Source organism: Calliphora vicina, chromosome 5 (genome assembly GCF_958450345.1).
Source record: "Calliphora vicina chromosome 5, idCalVici1.1, whole genome shotgun sequence".
NCBI lineage: Eukaryota > Metazoa > Arthropoda > Insecta > Diptera > Calliphoridae > Calliphora > Calliphora vicina.
In genome coordinates this window covers 94,874,237-94,893,256 of record NC_088784.1, presented here as the reverse complement: position 1 = coordinate 94,893,256, position 19,020 = coordinate 94,874,237, and the positions used below count along the sequence as shown (strand labels likewise).

The 19,020-nt window shown below is 27.5% G+C and overlaps 1 protein-coding gene across 15 annotated transcripts in view; it reads left to right on the top strand.

Moving 5' to 3' along the window:
* Positions 1–13,733, top strand: part of Mef2 (myocyte enhancer factor 2) — a 245,927-nt gene extending 232,194 nt beyond the window's left edge. For 5 of the 15 annotated variants that reach the window (XM_065513320.1, XM_065513322.1, XM_065513319.1 and 2 more), the window contains 6 exons: positions 1,751–1,849; positions 4,876–5,006; positions 5,085–5,248; positions 5,305–5,780; positions 7,102–7,170; positions 9,332–13,733. In XM_065513320.1, coding sequence (XP_065369392.1) covers positions 1,751–1,849; positions 4,876–5,006; positions 5,085–5,248; positions 5,305–5,780; positions 7,102–7,170; positions 9,332–9,537 — 1,145 coding nt within the window. In that variant the 3' untranslated portion in view covers positions 9,538–13,733. Of the gene's footprint in view, positions 1–1,750; positions 1,850–4,875; positions 5,007–5,084; positions 5,249–5,304; positions 5,781–7,101; positions 7,171–9,310 lie in introns of all 15 variants that reach the window. The other 10 variants (XM_065513321.1, XM_065513327.1, XM_065513324.1 and 7 more) reach the window with 5 other exon arrangements.
* Positions 13,734–19,020: the final 5,287 nt, after the last annotated feature.

Genomic DNA, 19,020 nt, shown 5'->3' with positions numbered 1-19,020 from the left:
GAAATCCCGCATTTTTTGAATATGGCAACCCTGGAAATTTCGATTTTTATTTAATTTTATACTTTCTGTATCATCAGTCATACTTTTTCCAAAATCGGTTTAGTAGTTCCTGAAATACTTCCATTCCAATAAATTACGCACCATTTGTCATATATTGGTGACCTGGCAACCCAGGAAATGTAATTTTTTATAGACTCTCCTTGTTCCTTTAACTATTGGTCAAAGTTTTTCCTTAATCGGTCCAATAGTTTGTGAAATATTTAAATTTAAATAAATCATTAATTTTTTAGTTGAACGTGGCAACCCTGGAAATATAGATTTTTTATTTACGTCTGTACTTTCTGTATCATCTAGTTAAACTTTTTTCGAAATCGTAGCAACAGTCTATGAAATATTTCAATTCCTAGAAATTTCGCAATATTTGACATATTTCGGTGACCTGGCAACCGTGGAAATGTAAATTTTTATATTCTTCCTTAGTTGCTTTAACTAATGGTCCAAGTTTTTCGTCAATCCGTCAAGTAGTTCGTGAAATATTTCAGTTTAAAGGAATCCTGCATTTTTTTAGTATTTGTTTAATGTGGCAACCCTGGAAATATAGATTTTTTATTTACTTTTCTATTTTTTGTATCATCTAGTCAAACTTTTCTCAAAACCGGTTTAGTAGTTCCTGAAATACTTCCATTCCAAGAAATTACGCACCATTTGTCATATATTGGTGACCTGGCAACCCTGGAAATACAAATTTTTATATACTCTGCTTGTTGCTTTATCTATTGGTCCAAGTTTTTCTTTAATCGGTCCAGTAGTTTATGAAATATAGCAATTTAAAGAAATCCCATATTTTGTCGCATTTCTCAAACCTGGCAACCCTGGTTATACATAGTAACAGCGCCATCTATTGAGCGGCATTATTTTTCATTGGACAATTTAAAAAAGGGCAAACAATAGATGGCGCTGTCGTTAGACCAAAAAAGGGCATTGCCAGCAGTGAAAAAAGTATAAAAATGTTAACAGCATTGCCAGATGCAATTTGAATACATTTAAATAACTTGTTTTACATAAAAACGCTATAACTTTGGTAATTCTGCACCGATTTGCATAAATTTAATGTCGTTGGAAACGTTAGAAGCTGTACTTACCCGTGCCATTATTTATAATCTTTTCATTTTGAAATAAAACAAAGTATATAAGTTATTAATTTATTCAAGTTCTTTAATTCAAAAATCAACAAAATATTAGTTGATAAAAATGTGTGATATTATCATTGTTTAATAGCAGGTGTATTAGTGGCTAAATATATTGCAATCTTTTATAAATTTTTGCGTAAATAGTTTCAATTATATTACTTCAATGGTACGATTTTATTTCCTTTCTTAACCATTCCTCTAGAACTCCTATTATTATTATTTTCTCTCTATCTTTTTCCCACTTCACCATTGCATGATTGTCGTATTTTTGTTTTCATTTAAGTATTATTATGAATTTTACGTTATTAATTTTTTTTTATATATATTTTTCTCTTTTTTTACAAAAATTTCCACAAAAAAAAAAACAACTTCATCAAACAAATTTCAATTTTGGTTAACAACATCTGCATCATCTGTCAAACTCATCATTATTATGTTCATGATCATTAATGTTCATCACTACTACTACTACAACAACAATTATTTGTAACATTATTAAAATAATAATGTCAAATATAACAACAAATATATTATATTGGCCATATATACAAATTATATAGTTTATCCATCTGGTTCAATGTTGGAGATGTCCAATGGTTATCCTCATTCACATTCGCCGCTTGTTGGTTCTCCCAGTCCGGGTCCAAGTCCTGGTATAGGTGGGCGTTTAATTTTTACATTAAAAACAAATACATTTAATTAATAATATCTTTAATTGAAGAAGAATAACAAAATCATTAATTAAAACTATTAAACCATTATATTTTTTTAGCAGTAGTTGCTAGTAAAGTTAATAATTTAATAGAAAGTTTATAAACAGCATGTTTTAACAAAAAAAAAAAAAGCTTTTAAAATAATTATTAATTAATAAAAGTTAAAATAAATAATTTAAATATTAAGCAAAATTAATACAAATAGGACAACATGTAGAATCATTAAATCAAATAACCATTAAAGAACTATTCTAGCACGTGGAAGTTTTGTTAGAATATTTGAAAAACATTAATTTTGTTTTAACAAATTCCTTTGAATAGAATTTATATATTATTTTTAGTGAAGATGACATGCGTAATTGAATTGTTTATTTCAAAAAACATTCAAGCAACAAATTATTGATTTTGAATAAATCTAAGAAAACTTCTTTCCTATCAACCTGAAAATTTCTATTACAAAATTTAAAGTTATCCATCTATATCTATATTAACATAGATTTCAAAAATAATATAAAGTTTGCACTTGACTGGTTTCTGAAACAACCAACCATCACTATTTTAAATTTCACACGAAATATTTTAATTTTATAAGGAACTTCAAAAGTAAAACGACAAATGAACTGAAATAACTATTCGTCATGTAGGCTATTGAAAAATATTCCCATACAATTAGAGCTTGTAAATCTTTAATTTTTATACCCTTCACCTTCGTGAGAAGGATATATATAAGTTTGTCATTCCGTTTGTAATTTCTACATTTTTCATTTCCGACCCTATAAAGTATATATATTCTGGATCCTTATAGATAGCGGAGTCGATTAAGCCATGTCCGTCAGTGTCCGTCTGCCTGTCTGTTGAAATCAATTGTCTGAAGACCCCAGATATCTTCAGGATCCAAATCTTCAATAATTCTGTCAGAAATGCTTTCGAGAAGTTTGCTATTTAAAATCGGTCCATATATAACGGAGATATGAGCAAACAACCGGGACAACCTCGATTTTTGACCTATTTTTGATCTATATCTGGATTATTAAGTCATTAATATAGACAATATGGATATCTAATGATAGATATTTCAAAGTCCATTGCAACGATGTAGATAAGGCTATAGTAAGTTGGACCTACAATGGGTCAAAATCGGGAAAAATATTTTTTTACCCGATTTTTTTTTTCATCAAAAAATTTTTTTGTCATACATTTTTTTACAAAAAAAAAATTAAAAACTAAAAAATTAAAAAATTTCAAAAAAAAAAAATTTTGAAAAACAATTAAAAAAAAATTTAATTTTGTTTACCTAAACATATTTTAAAAAATTTATTTTAAAGTATAATTTGGTGAAGTGTATATAAGATTCGGCAGAGCCGAATATAGCTCTCATACTCGTTTTTTTTAAATTTATTGAGACCTACAACATTTATAAAAAATAATAGATTAGTTCGTAGTATTACGTAGGCAGAAACTCCTTGACTTCTTTCAGCACTAAATACAGATTTCTCGGTTTTGCTTTAAACGATGCATTTACCTTTACAAAACAGTAATCGCCCAATAACTTAATTTTGAATTTTTTGTTACTTGACTGGTTTTTAAAATAAATGATTCAATTAATGTGGATTTCAGCTATCTTTCTAGCTGCAGTACTTTTACATAAAATTTAGTTATCAATATTCCTAAAATATTTAGATTTTTATGATAATTTTTATTGAGTGGATCATTTTCAAATAAGTATTTTCTTTATAAAGAGATATTTTCCTTTTTCAAGCGCCTTATATTCTCATAAATTATACGGCATATGAAAGCTTTTTAGAATGTAGATTATTTTCAAACGGCTATTAAGGAAGTCTAAATATTATACAAAACCTTTGAGTCCCTTTAAATAGAAGACTCTTTTGAAAATCATAAAAATATTAACATTTTAGAAAGCCTTATAAAAAATGTTCAAAGTTTATTATTTATTATAAAATAATCTAGATTATTACTCCTATAGTTATTTGTCCCGAATTGTTCGTTTTTTAAATATCGATTCAAAAAATATATTTTTCCGATTTGCAACATAGATTGACCATACTAATAGGCTATATTATATGTCGATGGAAAGGTCTTTTAAATATCTATCACTTGATATATAAAATGGTTTTGAAAATATAACCAAAAATATTGTCAACTTTGGCGAGGCAGACAAAGAATTTTTATTTTGTTCACAATAGATAGATATCTCCGCTAATGCCAAAATTTTTAAGTGATTAGAAAAGTGTCCCTAGAACCGACTTAATCCTGATTTCTACATGTTTAAAATACTTTTAAAATTTTGGATTTAGAGTTTTTTTTACCATTTGGATTAAACATATTCAATGAATAATAAAATTACACTGAAAGTTATTTTAGTCTAAAGCATATTTTTGGAAATGTGTCAATAATTCGCAATAAATGAGGGAAGTATTGGTTTAATTTCCGTCACTATTCTTTGCCCTTGTGAAATTGTAAACTTTTTCATAATCACAACAACAATATGTATTATACAAATTGCCTTTGTGCAAAAGTTTGCATTTTTGCGAAATTGCAAAAAAGAAATGAAGACTTAAATTCCTTCCAAATTAAAAACATTTTGCGCAAAAGTAAATTTTGTTCATAATTAGCATATTATTAAATTTAAAGGCTGTTCATTTGCTTGCTAGTTTTTTAACTTTTTTTTAAAAAAATATTGGAAAATAGCAGTCATACGAAAACAGATAGACAAACATACCTCTAATAAATTTTGTTTAAAGCATGATAGTTATATTAGTTACGTTTTTATTACATTATTTTTATAAACCATAAAATTATATATAATGATTTAAATTTACTAGCTTCATAATAAAATTAAGCATGCTCTAACGATATTGTTTTTAATTAAAAACTATTTTAATTACATATTTAACATAATTATTAATATAAACAAAAAAAAATAAATAAGAATATCTGGTTTATTAATTTAGCTCATCAATTAAGCCATAAACAACAATCGCCGGGTAGTCAAAATGGTAGAGCTTCCAATTTACGTGTTGTTATACCAACGCCCTCACTTGCTCAAAATATGTCCACCGCAGATGAATTGGCATATGGAGATGTAAGTACTACTCACTCTTTATTTAATAATACAACAATACTAAATATTTATTTTTTTTTTTTTAATTTTTATACATAGCGTCACAATCAAACATCTTTAAATACTCCTGTGATGACATTACAAACACCTATACCAGCGCTACAGGGTTATCCCTTTGTACCACAAGATTTCTCCATGAGCACCTCCGATGTGATGAGTCTGCCCACCTGGAGTACGCATCAGGGTTTGGTACACCAGACGGGGTTAGTATTACAAAATTTCTAATTGTGTTTTGTCTCAGCATATATTGTAATTAAAGTGAATATTTTAGAATATCCCATTTGTCGGTATCAAATAGTACACCACCACCTGCCACCTCACCTGTCAATATTAAAGTCAAATCCGAGCCTCAATCTCCGCCGCGTGATCTCTCTGGTGGCCATCATCAGCAAAACAGCAATGGCTCATCTCACACCAATACAAATGCTGCGAATGGCAACGGCGGCGGCGGCAATAATCACAACAATTTGAGTTCTAATAATCTAAATAATTCACTGTCTATAAGCACGCATGGTTTGGGTGTGGGTGGCGGTGTTATAGCAGGCTCTAGTCCTGGCGGTGCTGGTGGTGGTGGAGGCGGCGGCGGTGGTGGTGGTGCTTCAAATTCTTCCTCGACCTCAAATGGTTCGGCCAATGATCAGGCCACCAATTTAAGTGTTTTAAATCATACCCAGCAACATTTGGTCATGGCTGGTTCAAGACCATCGTCAACGGGCCATTTAACACCGACGCCTGGTATGTAAAATTTCTCTATTTTATGAATATTTTATATAATACATAGAAGTTTTTTTTTGATATTTTTCTTTTACTAATATTTGGATTAAAAAATTTGTTAACTTGAATTTTATTAAACTTAAAACGAAAGATAATTTTATGCTAAGAAAATGATTTGGGTAGTTACAAATATATCGATCCATATACCTAATATTTGGCTAAATTTCCCCAGTCTAAAATCACCAGATTTTTATTAGCTCTGTAATATTTAAGACTTTTCATATTTGCCCAGGCGCGGATCCAAGGTGATGAAAAAGGAAAAAAAAAAATATAAAATAAATTTAACTTTATTTCTCCCCCCCAAATGGTTGTTCTGGATCCGTGCCTGTATTTGCCCCAGAAGAAATATAGGTCCTACGAACTGTTTAGATTTTCAGAACAATATTCAGCCTTATCATGTAAGGCGTAGTCGTTTTACGACAACGACAGTTTCGTACTAGATTAATGAAACAGGTTGAATAATTTCTTTAATCTAGTGCGAAACTGTCGTTGTCGTAAAACGACTACGCCTTACATGATAAGGCTGATTATAAATTTATAGACTAATCTACGTGCAAATCTACCTAATCGATCTGAAACAACATGATTTTCATGTAAATTCATACAATTTATCAAATAAGAAACAAACATCACTATCAGATTACAACAGAGAAATAATTTGCATTAATTATAACCTTCTCCATTCCGTTTGTAATTTATACAGTTTTCATTTGCGATCTCCATAAAGTATATATGTTCTGGATCCGTCTGTCTGTTGAAATTTACTTTCCGAATCCCAAAATTAGCTTACATACATGATTGATACATCAATTAAGTATCCGTTATAGTCCCGGTTCGGTTGCTATTTAAATTCGGAAAAAACGGTCCACAAATAGCTGAGAAATAAGCAAATAACCACGACTATGCTCGATTTGTCTACCTATTTTTGTTCAATATCTTTGTCTAATGATAGACATTTCAAATACCTTCCTAGTGATGTATATAATGCCATAGAAATTCGGATCTATAATGGGTCAAACCAGGGAAAACTATTGTATTTTTTAACCAAAACATTTCTTCTAGCATAAAATTATCCATAATAAAGCTTTTTTTATTAATGCATGAGCTTTGTTTTTTTTCAAAATTAACCATTTTTTTTTGTAACACAAAATTTAAAATTAACGATTAATTTCTATTAACGCGTTACTTAGGAACAACCATTATGAAAATATTTTCTTCTACTTTATTATACGATATATCTAACATTTAAAATATAAAAAAACAATAACCAATTATTTTCTAGGCCTAGATAAATATGAAGGTTATCCCTATCGGTCACAACTGGGTCAGAATTCTAGATTATGGAATTTTGGTAAATTGGCTTCAACTCTAATATGAAAAATAAAAATAAACCTTAAAATACCTTAAGAAGAACTTTGTATATTGAACATTGTATAATGAATCCATTACGCAGCGAGTATTAGGAATAAAATAACATATGGCAGTATTAATTTATATAAAATCATTATTCATTCCATAATATATTCATTATACATAGTAGATTTACTTATTTATCTTTTATTTCAATTCATTTCACTATTTTACTTCATGACTTTGTTTTTCTGAAATTATTTGTTCAACTTAATACTTTCATTTTCATAAATTTTTATAAAACTTTGTATATTTTTTGGCCAATTTATTATAAATTTAATTTCTTTACTATGATTCCATTTATTTTACATTTTTCATAATTGTATTTTTATTGTACTTTTTCGATTTTCGGAATTTTATAAAATATCACACACAAAATTGACCCAGAGCACAATGATGACCTCTTTGTTTAATAAATATTGTTATGTATTTCCATAATTTGTATTTAAGTATTTCAAATATATCAAATTTAGGGCATAGTTGTCTAAATTCCGAAGCCAGGTAATAGTTATTTTTTATATGGAAAACAAAATATCAAAAATTAGTTTTCAATACTTTTTTCGGAACAAAAAGTCGATTTCACAGAAATGTTGATTGTTCGAACAATCGACTTATAGAACCCTAGTCGATATAGCCATATGCGTCTGTTTGTATGCTGAAATCAACTTTCCGTAGCCCCCAATAGTGACGTTTCGTTTCTATTTAAATTCGGGGAAATCGGGCCACAAATCTCTGAGATATAAGCAAAAAACCAAGACTAGCTCGATTTTTGTTCTATATCTTATGTTATAGGCAATATGGATATCTAATTTCAGAGACTTTTCCAATGAATGGCCGAATTCGATCATTAGCAAAAATCTATAGACGACTGTTCAAAAATGTATAAAAGGCGAAAACTCGATTCGTTATGCAGCAATTTAATTTCGAAGAACGAGTAAAAGTTTTTGGAATTTCACTATTTAAATGATGAAAATAGCTTAAGTTAAGCCATTGATTAAAATATCTTTGTTCCAAATTTAGCTGATTCTAATGCAAAGAAATTTTTTTGGAAGGCCAAATGTTCCGAATTTGAGAAAACTTCACAAAAGGTATTCTGTATCGATGCCAGATATTCTTGAATTAATTTATTACCAAAACTTCAACTCCATCATCAGACGGTAATGATCACGATTTAATAACATTTTTGAAGATTGCCAGCAAATATTTTGTGTTTCATAGAGAAATAATCACACATACGAGTGTTGTTTTTGTTTTCACATAGTTTTTTTTATCTAATACATTCTCACCACTTAGGTTTCTGACAACTGAGTTAGGTCTTTGACAGGAGAATTTTCGATTTATTAGAATATTGAAACCACAGGTTATTACAGATATGAAACAAATGACTGTTCTCAAAAAAGTAATATCTAACCAGTTGTGGTTTGCACAGCGAAAGAAAAAATAAAATATTCAATAGGCAACGAGTGTGGTATATATTTGTCCCTCTTTCCTTTGTTTGTTTTATATTGCCATATTACTGGAACCAGCTGATTCATATCTGTGTAATCTGTGATTGAAACTATCTCAGTATAATGAACGAAATGTTTTTAAAATTTCTCAATATCTAACATTTGTATGCTTTTTCAAATTTATAACTAACCAACCAAACAATTAACAATCTAAATAGCTGAAACAAACTAAACATTCGATTGTTACATTGTATTTTTATTTTCACATATTTTTTTTATATAAACTTTCATTAATTTCGTTCGCAGCGTATGTAATTATGTTTTTTTAATTTTATAAATTAATACTTGCCAATTTACTTATTAATTTTTTTTAATAATCTCCTGGTTTTTAACAATCCCCACTTCAAATTTACTTGAACAAGTCTTGAGTTTAAGAAAAAGAGGAAAATCTTTCCAATCTCATCTACAAACTCAAAACTTGCGCCAGTAAACTTGACTTGTGTGAACCAGCTTAATAATTGCATCCCCGTTGAAACATCTTTAAAAAAAAAAATTGCAAAACTATAACCAAAAGTTCAATATAAAAAGAATCTCAAGAGTATTTTAAAAAACAACTAATTTTTTTGTAATTAGATTTCATTTTTATTAATACAGGTTCTGTGACGCCAAGTAATGTACCCTCGCCCGATATGCGTTTAAATGACATACAGAAAGCGGTTAATCAGCAGCAACAACAACAACAGCAGCAGCAACAACATCAGCAACAGCAGCAGCAGCAACAACAACAGCAAATGAATGACTATGATAGTCCCAATCAGGCACATAAACGTCCCAGAATATCGGGCGGCTGGACAACATAGCCAAATGAAAATAGTAATAATAACAAAAACATAGTAGACAATTATCATCCCCATCAGCAGTCACAACAGCAACAATTTCATAATAATAATAACAATAACAGCAGCAACAACATTAATAGCAGTACTAGTAGAAATAATCATAATAATAACAACAACAACATAAGTACCAGTAATAGTAACAACATCACAACTAGACATCCGTCACAATTTAGTCAATATCAACTGCAATTGCCATCAACTACTACTAATAAATCACAGCAATCAAATTCCAATACGACAGCAAATAATCAGCAACATGTTGCAGTTCATAACTATATGAGTACAGCTGCCAATAATGCTAGTTTCAGCAGCAGCAGCAGCAATAATAATACGTCACGCCACAATATAAAACAATTTATGCAAAACCACCTGAATTTAAATAACACCCACCAAACTCTACAACAACCACATACATCCACACAAGGTAAAAATTGTTCAAACTTTTTAACATCTACCACTGCTGCCTCAGCAGCAGCTGCAACAGCTCTAGCAGCAGGTGGAGTTGGTGCTCTACCAGCCTCTGCAAGTGCAGCATCAACGAGTGGTGGTAATGCTATTGGTATGGACACCATGTTTATGTATCAGCAACAATTGAAACAATTTTAAAAATCTACAATACAACAAAACCACAATAATTAAGTAATTACACAACAAGAAAACAAACAATATTAAAAACAAAATAGTATACATATATTTAAAACAAAAAACCAACCCTACCCTACACACAACAATAACAAAAAGTCATATAATGTTTTAAGTTATTTTTTTTTTCATATATAAATATTTTTAACAGAAACTGTTAAATTGAATTTTAAACTACACTGGTCATCAAATGTAATGAATATTGGTTACAAATAAGTAAATTTAATTAAATCCTAAATATAATATTTTTTTTTATTAGTAAAAGATTTTTACTAAATTTGATTTGTTATAAAATTTGTCTTTAATTTTAGCGTAATTTTTTAATTATTATTAAAGTTTTTTAAAAAAATGTTTTCATTCTATTTGGATTTTTTAATTATTATATAAAATTTATTATTTAAAAATAAATGCTTGCATTGAAATTTGTAAATAATTAAACAAATTTTGACAGTTTGTCATACTGTTATTATAAAATTAAAATTTTCATTATTATTTCTAATATCTGTACATACCCAATAAGCATTTTTACTGGAATTCAAGTTGAAAGCAAGTGTAGTTCAAGCCTTGATTCTAGTGTCAAGCAATTGAATTATAATTGTATTACTCCTTATATCAATAGCATTTTCCAGTAAAAAGGAAACATAAATTCAAGCCAAATTTTTTCAAATTCAAGTTAAATTCCAACAAAAGGTTCAAGAGCTTGAATTTTTGGGGCTTTGGTGCTTTTTGGGTAGTTCTAAAACTAGTCAAATCAAATTAACTATACATAAATTCTTTAATAACTCAATTAAATTAGTGGAAATCTCGAATCGAAACAATTTAATTTCGATGAGCGAGTGAAAGACGTGAAATTATTTAAATTATGAAAGTTAAGCCATTGATTTTAAGATCTTTGTTCCAAACTTTGCAGATTCCAATGCAAAGAAATTAGTTTGAAGGCCAAATATTCCGAATTTGTGGAATCTTCACGAAATGTATTCTGATTTACATCCAAAATTGTTTGATAAGTGGTATTGTTCTAGTTTGGCATTATTAACAATGATTTTTGTTTGAAATTGACACCTATGGAATTAGTTCTACCAAAGCCACTATTTCTTCTTTAGAACTATTCAATTACTAGTTATTTAATCAATGATTATTGCTTACAATTGTCAGCCTTGGGACTAAATCTACGCAAGTATTAAGGGTTTTGTTTATAACGGTCCAGGAACTAGTTCTCCCATCAGTGTTTTTCATTCGAGATTGTCACGTTTGTAACTCCTTCTTATAACGGTTCTTACACTAGTTCTCCCATCAATCTTACATTTGATTGTAAAAAAATTAAAAAATTAAACAAATTTTGTTTTAAATGTTTAATTATTTATATATAAATATTATTATATATCTGTACATAGTTCTAAAACTAATTAAAATTGGTTCACTTAAAATTTTTTATAAACACAATTAAAATGTCCTAATTTTTGTTCAGAAAAAAATACATAATCTAAAGTTTTCCTTTATAAAAGTTTTGGTTTCCGTAGTCGGATATATTTTTACCGAGTCGAATATTCAGTCGGACTCTAGTATTTAGCCACATTCGAAAGAACCTTTATTATCAAAACCAAATTAAATATATTCTCTTAAAAATGCCATCAAAGCATTCAGCACGAATGAATTCATTGTCGTAATTCATTAGTACTGCAAATGTATTGACTTTATTTCTTTAGGAATTCATTCTTTATTTTTAGGGTTAATCAACTCTTTTTATAACAGTTATTGAACTAGTTCTTGCATCATTATATGCTATGTTGGTATGTAGCTACTAACTTGAGTGCTTTTGTTTATAATTGTCAAATATGGAATAAGTTCTACAAAAACTTGAAATTGTCAGTTCTAGGGAAGCGTTTAGGCTGAATTTTTTGAACTAGTTCTGCCATCAATGTTTTGCATTCGAAATGGCCTCCCTTGGATCACCTTTTTATAACGGTTCTTGGACTAGTTCCTTCATCAGTGTTTTTTATTTGAAATAGACATGCTTGGAACTAGTATCTTGATTCAGTTAAGGAACCTTTTTTGATAATTCAATTTGATATTGAAGACCTAAATTTATCGGGAAAAAATGCAATAATCGAAAGGTTAACATCTTATATAAAAACGTGTGGTCTATACGTTTTTGTGGTACACTTTTAAGTATGGTTTAAAATGTTTTTTTCTCTAGATATGCACAATATAAAAAATATTTCAAAATACTTTTCATAAAAGTGGTAAAAAGCATTTTAAATATAATGTAAATATACAATTATATGCAACATTTTTAGGATACTCGAACATTTCAGACTTTACACCACAAATGTTAGAAACAAAATCAGGAATCCTATGGAATACAACATTAAGTAGCACGGATTTTAAGGATTTAACCCAAGTAAAAAGTAACTAATCATAAAAAGTATTAGAATCAGACAGCACTAATTTGAACTAGTTCTAGAACTAAAGATTTTAGAACCAGTTCTAAAAACTTTCCTAATTAAAGTCAATAATTATTTGATTATTAAAAAAATATATTAATTTTGTGCAATAAATACTTTTCCATTTAGTTATTTAAATTTCATTTGTTTTAAATTTTCGCAAAATTATGATTTTGAAAAATAATTTTTATTAAAATGTTGAACATTTCGGTGCGTAACTTATAACAACTAAGAAAACTATCAAAAAATATTATGAAATCTAAACACTGTTGACCAGTGTAGTTTGAGACACAATTTAATTTTAAAACATGCATAATACAGTGTCATACATACAACTTAGAAATAAATACAAATAAAACAATTTTATAAAAGCCACATTACTAATATTTAAGTTTACAGTTAGAAAAATACAAAAAAAAAAAATAAAAAATTAACCCTGGTTATTATTCATAATGAAATTTTAATTTTATCAAAATAAAAATTTCGTTAGGAATATGAACTTAATGGCCTGTTTCTGAAATCTAGTTTTAACTCTGCAAATGTAAGAGTATGTAGAAAAATGTAAACTCAGTCGAACGAAAGTTTTCGATATAGAGGAAGGAATCTAATTTCTGTCGATTTTGTCTGATTAACTTTCGTTCCCTTAGCTTTTCTTTTGAGATCAAGAAACAGGCCTTAAATTTATAAATAAAATAATTAAATTTATTAAAATGAAAGTCACATACAATGGAAGGTAAACAAAACATGCTCTTACACAAAGTAAAATGAGCAACAAAGAAATTCTTAAGAGATTCTTAAACAATGACTTTAACCTTTCCATTGTTAGTTTTACGATAATTTAAACCTACAATTAAGTTTATTTTTTTTTAGCAAACACAAAATATTTTCTTTAAAAGAAACTTATTATTTTGTAGTTAATAATACAATACAATAAAAAAAGAAAACAATTTAAAATACATATAAATAACATTTTAACAAACCTGTAAATATAGATATTTTAAAAACCAACAAAAACTTATCATAAAATAAGTAAATTTTAAATAAAATACGTAAATTTAAACCAACAAAAAACAAATAGTCATCATCTAAATAATACAAAAACAAAAAATAATTAAGAAAACTAAGTGACATTTTAAAAATAAAAAAAATAACTTAAGAAACAATAATAAAAAATTGTACCAGACAGATCAACATAAAAACAAAAAAAAGCTCTTTAAGAGTTTTAAAATAATGTTGAAATTATGAATCATATAATTAAGTTTATATAAAAATAATTAAAAATTTTGTGCAATTTTTTAAAAGGCAATAATTTATTTTTATTTTCTTTAATTTTTTATTTGTTTCTATTACTTTAATTTAAACATTATTATTATTATTTTTGTATGAAATCATTTAACTCATAACAATGTTTTCATTATTGATAAAATACTATAATTTTTTTTTATATAAATTTAACTATAAATTAATTATCATATTTTTTAAGTTTGTTTTATTTTCTTTAATAAAATTATATTGCTCTAAAGTCATTAATTTTAATTATTTTATGTTTTTTTTACATCTCAAGACTTGGTTTTTTTGTTTATAATAATTTCAAATTATTATAATTTTATTAAAAAATAATTATTTTTTTATGTTTAAGGACTTTAGGTAAAAAATCAAGTGTCAAAAAAAATACTTTAAAATGTAATTAGTTTTTGTTATTTTCCTTAAGTTATAAATTAAATTTTAGTTGTCAATTTTTTTTAATTTTTAGTTTGAGAAAAAAAAATTATGATTTTTTAATAAATAATTTTTATTAGAAAAAAAAAAGATTTTGAGTTTTATTTAAATTGTTAATTTTTTAACATTTTTAATTTATTTTATTTTAAAGGTTGTATATAGTGTAAATATGTATTAGAAAAATACATACATACATAAATATAATGTAAATTATCATCATACTTTCATTAACATAATGTTCGACTGTGTTAAAAATTAAAAATTGTATAAGAAAGTTAGTTTGTGGTGGAAATTGTTATGTTTTAAATTCAAATTCCAGGCTCTAATTTATGTTTATAAATCATTAAACTCGCACTCTAAGGTGAGTTATATTTTTTATTTTTTTAATGTCAACAATCTCTGCCATGATAATTCCGATAATCAAGGCACTTTAATAGTTTCAAAAGCTTAGAAGACCTGATTGTTATTGGCTTCTGTCAAACGTTTTTTAATCCAAATTGTTGGCAGTGATGCCCCAAAAGATAGCGTTTTTGAGATATCCTTTATTTAAGGATATTCCTGGGGGATTTTTGTGTAATTCGATTCGAGAAACCCCATGTTTTGATGAAAAACGGATTTCTAGAAATATCTTTAAAACCTCGATTCATTAGGTGTAATATGAGATCAAACAAGTAAGAGAGCTATATTCGGCTGTGCCGAATCTTATATACCCTTCACCAAATTATACTTCAAAATAAAAATTTAAATATTTTTAGGTGAACAAATTTTTTTTTAATTTTTTGGAAAAAAAATTTTCCATTTGTTTTTTTTAAATTTAATTTTTTTTTTTTTTAAATTTAAATTTTTTTTTTTTAAATTTAAATTTTTTTTTAAATTTTAAAACATTTAGTCAGATTTTATAATTTTTCTACCCTTCACCTTCGTGAGAAGGGTATATATAAGTTTGTCATTCCGTTTGTAATTTCTACATTTCCGACCCTATAAAGTATATATATTCTGGATCCTTATAGATAGCGGAGTCGATTAAGCCATGTCCGTATGTCTGTCTGTTGAAATCAATTTTCTGAAGACCCCTGATATCTTCCGGATCCAAATCTTCAATAATTCTGTCAGACATGCTTTAGAGAAGTTTGCTATTTAAAATCAGCAAAATCGGTCCACAAATGGCTGAGATTTAAGCAAAAAAACCACCAAAATTTGTTTATTAAAATGTTTTTACCTAAACCTCGATTGCTAAGTCATATACATTGACAATGTGGATATCTAAATAATGGAATTTCAATAACATTTCCAACCGAATTTGTTGCAAATCGAATTATTCAGTATTTCGAATTTTTCTGCTGTGGCTGACATATTTCAATTTGAATGACAAAAATTCGGCACAGCCGAATGTAGCATTCTTACTTTTTTTTATAATTAGGAATTAAAGTGATATTTCGACCGACCTATATATACATAAATAAATTGATTTTTTTCAGAACCGAATCTATTATTATTCAGCCCAATCTCCAACAAGCCGAAACTTTTTAATTTTAATCGATTGATAGATTTTAGGATTTTCATTTCATTATAAAAAAATAAAATAATTTGTGGTGTTAAACAAGGTTAGGTTAAGAAGTGTTGTGTACAAAATGTGTACACATCCACTAGGGTGATTCCCTACGAGAAGGATAAAAATAGTGAGAGAAAATACAATAAGAATAGGTATGAAAGAGAAGTTTTTAAGTCACCTGATTCGCCTAGTGAAACATAGAATCAGACATATACACCCCTATCGCGAATCAATATTTCACATGAAATATGTTCCCATTTCCCATTTTTCGTTCATAAACTTTGTTCATGTGAAAAAATTCCCCATGTTGTGAAATTTTTAGATGGAATTTTGTAAACAATAAACAGCTGTTACAAACAAAATCAACTATTGTGAATCAAAAGTTTAGGGGAATATCACGATAGCAATTTTCCCTTCGAGGGAAATGGATATTTCATGGGAACATAAATTTCACATGTTTTTCACGATAGGGGTGATAATACCATGTCGTTGCAGCATAGAGTACTGACAGATCAATATCAATCTTCACGATAGCCATACCGCACATCGTATAAAAATTGGGAGTGCTATTGTCCTATTAACTACCACTTTTCGAACAGTGACCCGAAATCACTCCACAACTGCCCTTATCTAACCTTAAGAACCATCTGCTCTGCCTAGCTTAGCGCATATGGGCATTGTAACTATACAGTCCGTTCTGTTACCTCTCAGAGAGATATCTGAGAACTTTGAATATCTGGAACTTTGAACCACTGTTTATTTTAGACTATTTTCCCCATTTCGGCTAATTACCTATCAAAATTAACCCAAAATTATTATTTTGGGTTAATTTTATATACATACTAGCTTGACCCGGTGCGCTTCGCTACCCCTGTCGTAGTAAAATAAAAAACATATAGCCTATTGACGCTTCCCAGTAAGGATCTATCCACGTTCCAAATTTCAATAAAATCGGTTCAGCCGTTAGGCGTGATGCTCAAACAAATAAACAAACCAACAAACAAACTTACAGACATTTATATATTTATATAGATTTATTTTGGACATTTTTGTTACTCCCAAGATTTTTCATCATCTGAAAACCAAGTGCTGAAATTTGAGCAAAATCGGATAACTTTCAGATGTAGCACATTTTATTTGAAGGTTCGACGTGACAATGACATACAGAATAGGGGTGATTAAATATTCAAACAGTAACTTTCTCATACATTCAAAATAAAATAGAAAAACTTTAAATTAAAAAATATTTTTAAAATATTCAAGTCGAGCATTATCATTGTAAATTCCATTTATTACTCATCGAATAAAACATACACACATGGTTTCTTGTAAATGACTGCACTTACATATTAAGGAATTCATTCAATTAAATGTTAAATGTTCCTTCCACCTCAAAAAGAAAAAAACAAAATAAATTTAAATACTATTTTCAGTTAACCCCTTTAAGTTTTAATATGATTTGCATTCAAATTTCCAAATTTCACAATTAGTTGTAACAAACTACGGTTACTAAATCGTAAGAACTCAAATAAAAACTAAAATTAAGAATTTATTTGGAACTAAATTCTCACTATTTCCACTAGAAGTAAAAAAAGGAAGAAATATTAACTCGAATTTAAAAAAGATTATAACATTAAGATAAGTAAGTATGTATTGGAAAAGTTAGTGTCTACAAAAGAAATTTCCTAAAAATAAAATTTATTAAAATTAAAACAAAACACTACGTTAAGAACTACGTTACGTAGTTTATGGTTAAATTAAACCTCATAAAAGTATACGATTCAAATGAGTTTCTTAACGATTTAGAGCTGTAATTTATTTTATTATGTTTTGTATATATTATTAATCTTTAAATTTAAATTTGTTTTTAATAAAAAAAAACAAAACAAACTCCACTTTGTAGATGCCTTAAAAACAGTGCCTCTTTTTATATAAACAAAACAAACAACACAAATTATAATTATAAATGTAAACAGAAACAAATTCCTAAAAATATTTAAAAAAAAGATATATAAAAAATTAAACATAGAAAGGTATAAGAAGAAAACAAAAATGAATTAATAATTTAATGAAATTTCAAAACAGGTGGTTAAAGTTTTAAGTTTACTATATATTTAAACAAAAAGAAATCAATAAGCAGGAAACATAACTGGCTTTAAAAAACCCCCAAGACAAAAATAATTGGAATGTACAAATTAACAAATAAAAAATTAAAAGCTGTGGAAAACAAAAAATATTCAAAAACATTTTTTAAAAGAAAATTTAATGAAGTATAAAAAATACAGGCTGTTATAAACAAAATGGAACTTGAAGAAATAAAAAAAACGTAATTTAATAGATAAAAAAATATATTTATAAATTGAAAGAAACAAATAATATGATTGAGACAACTTAATAGAAAATAATGTTTTAAATAGATAAATTGAACGTATATAAAATGAAGAAAATTTACAATAAAATACATTTAGGCCAGTTAAACATAAAATTGTATTAAACAAAATTGTTATATCAAGAATTGGATAATTTATTGCATTAATTTTCTGGCTGGTTTAAGTATTTTTATATTTATATATGTATATTCTAGATCGTTATAGATAATGCAGTCAATATAGCCGATGCGAAGCCCCCAAATATCTTGCATACATCATTGATTGATACATCAATATATTCGCTATAGTCCCGGTTTGTTTTCTATTTAAATTCGGGAAAATCGGCCCACAAATGTCTGAGAAATAAGCAAAAAACCACGACAACGATTTTTTATCTATAATCGGTCCGAGTTTCGATGGTCGCTGGAAAGGTCTTTAAAAATTTATCATCAGATATCAATATTTATTAAAAGTAGGGTCACACATGGCAAATATTTTCCCAAAAAAAAAGAGTAACCACTTTTTTTTAGCACAAATTTGTTAGAAGTTGTTTACTCTTACAAGTGTTTTATAAGATCATACAGCATCAAATAAAATAAAACGAAATATTTGTTTTGAAAAAGGTGTTTTTGAAATAAATAAAAGAATTAAAATCAGAGATCGAAAATAACTTGTCCATATACCAAAAAACCCAAACTGTGATTTATATTTTTGTGAT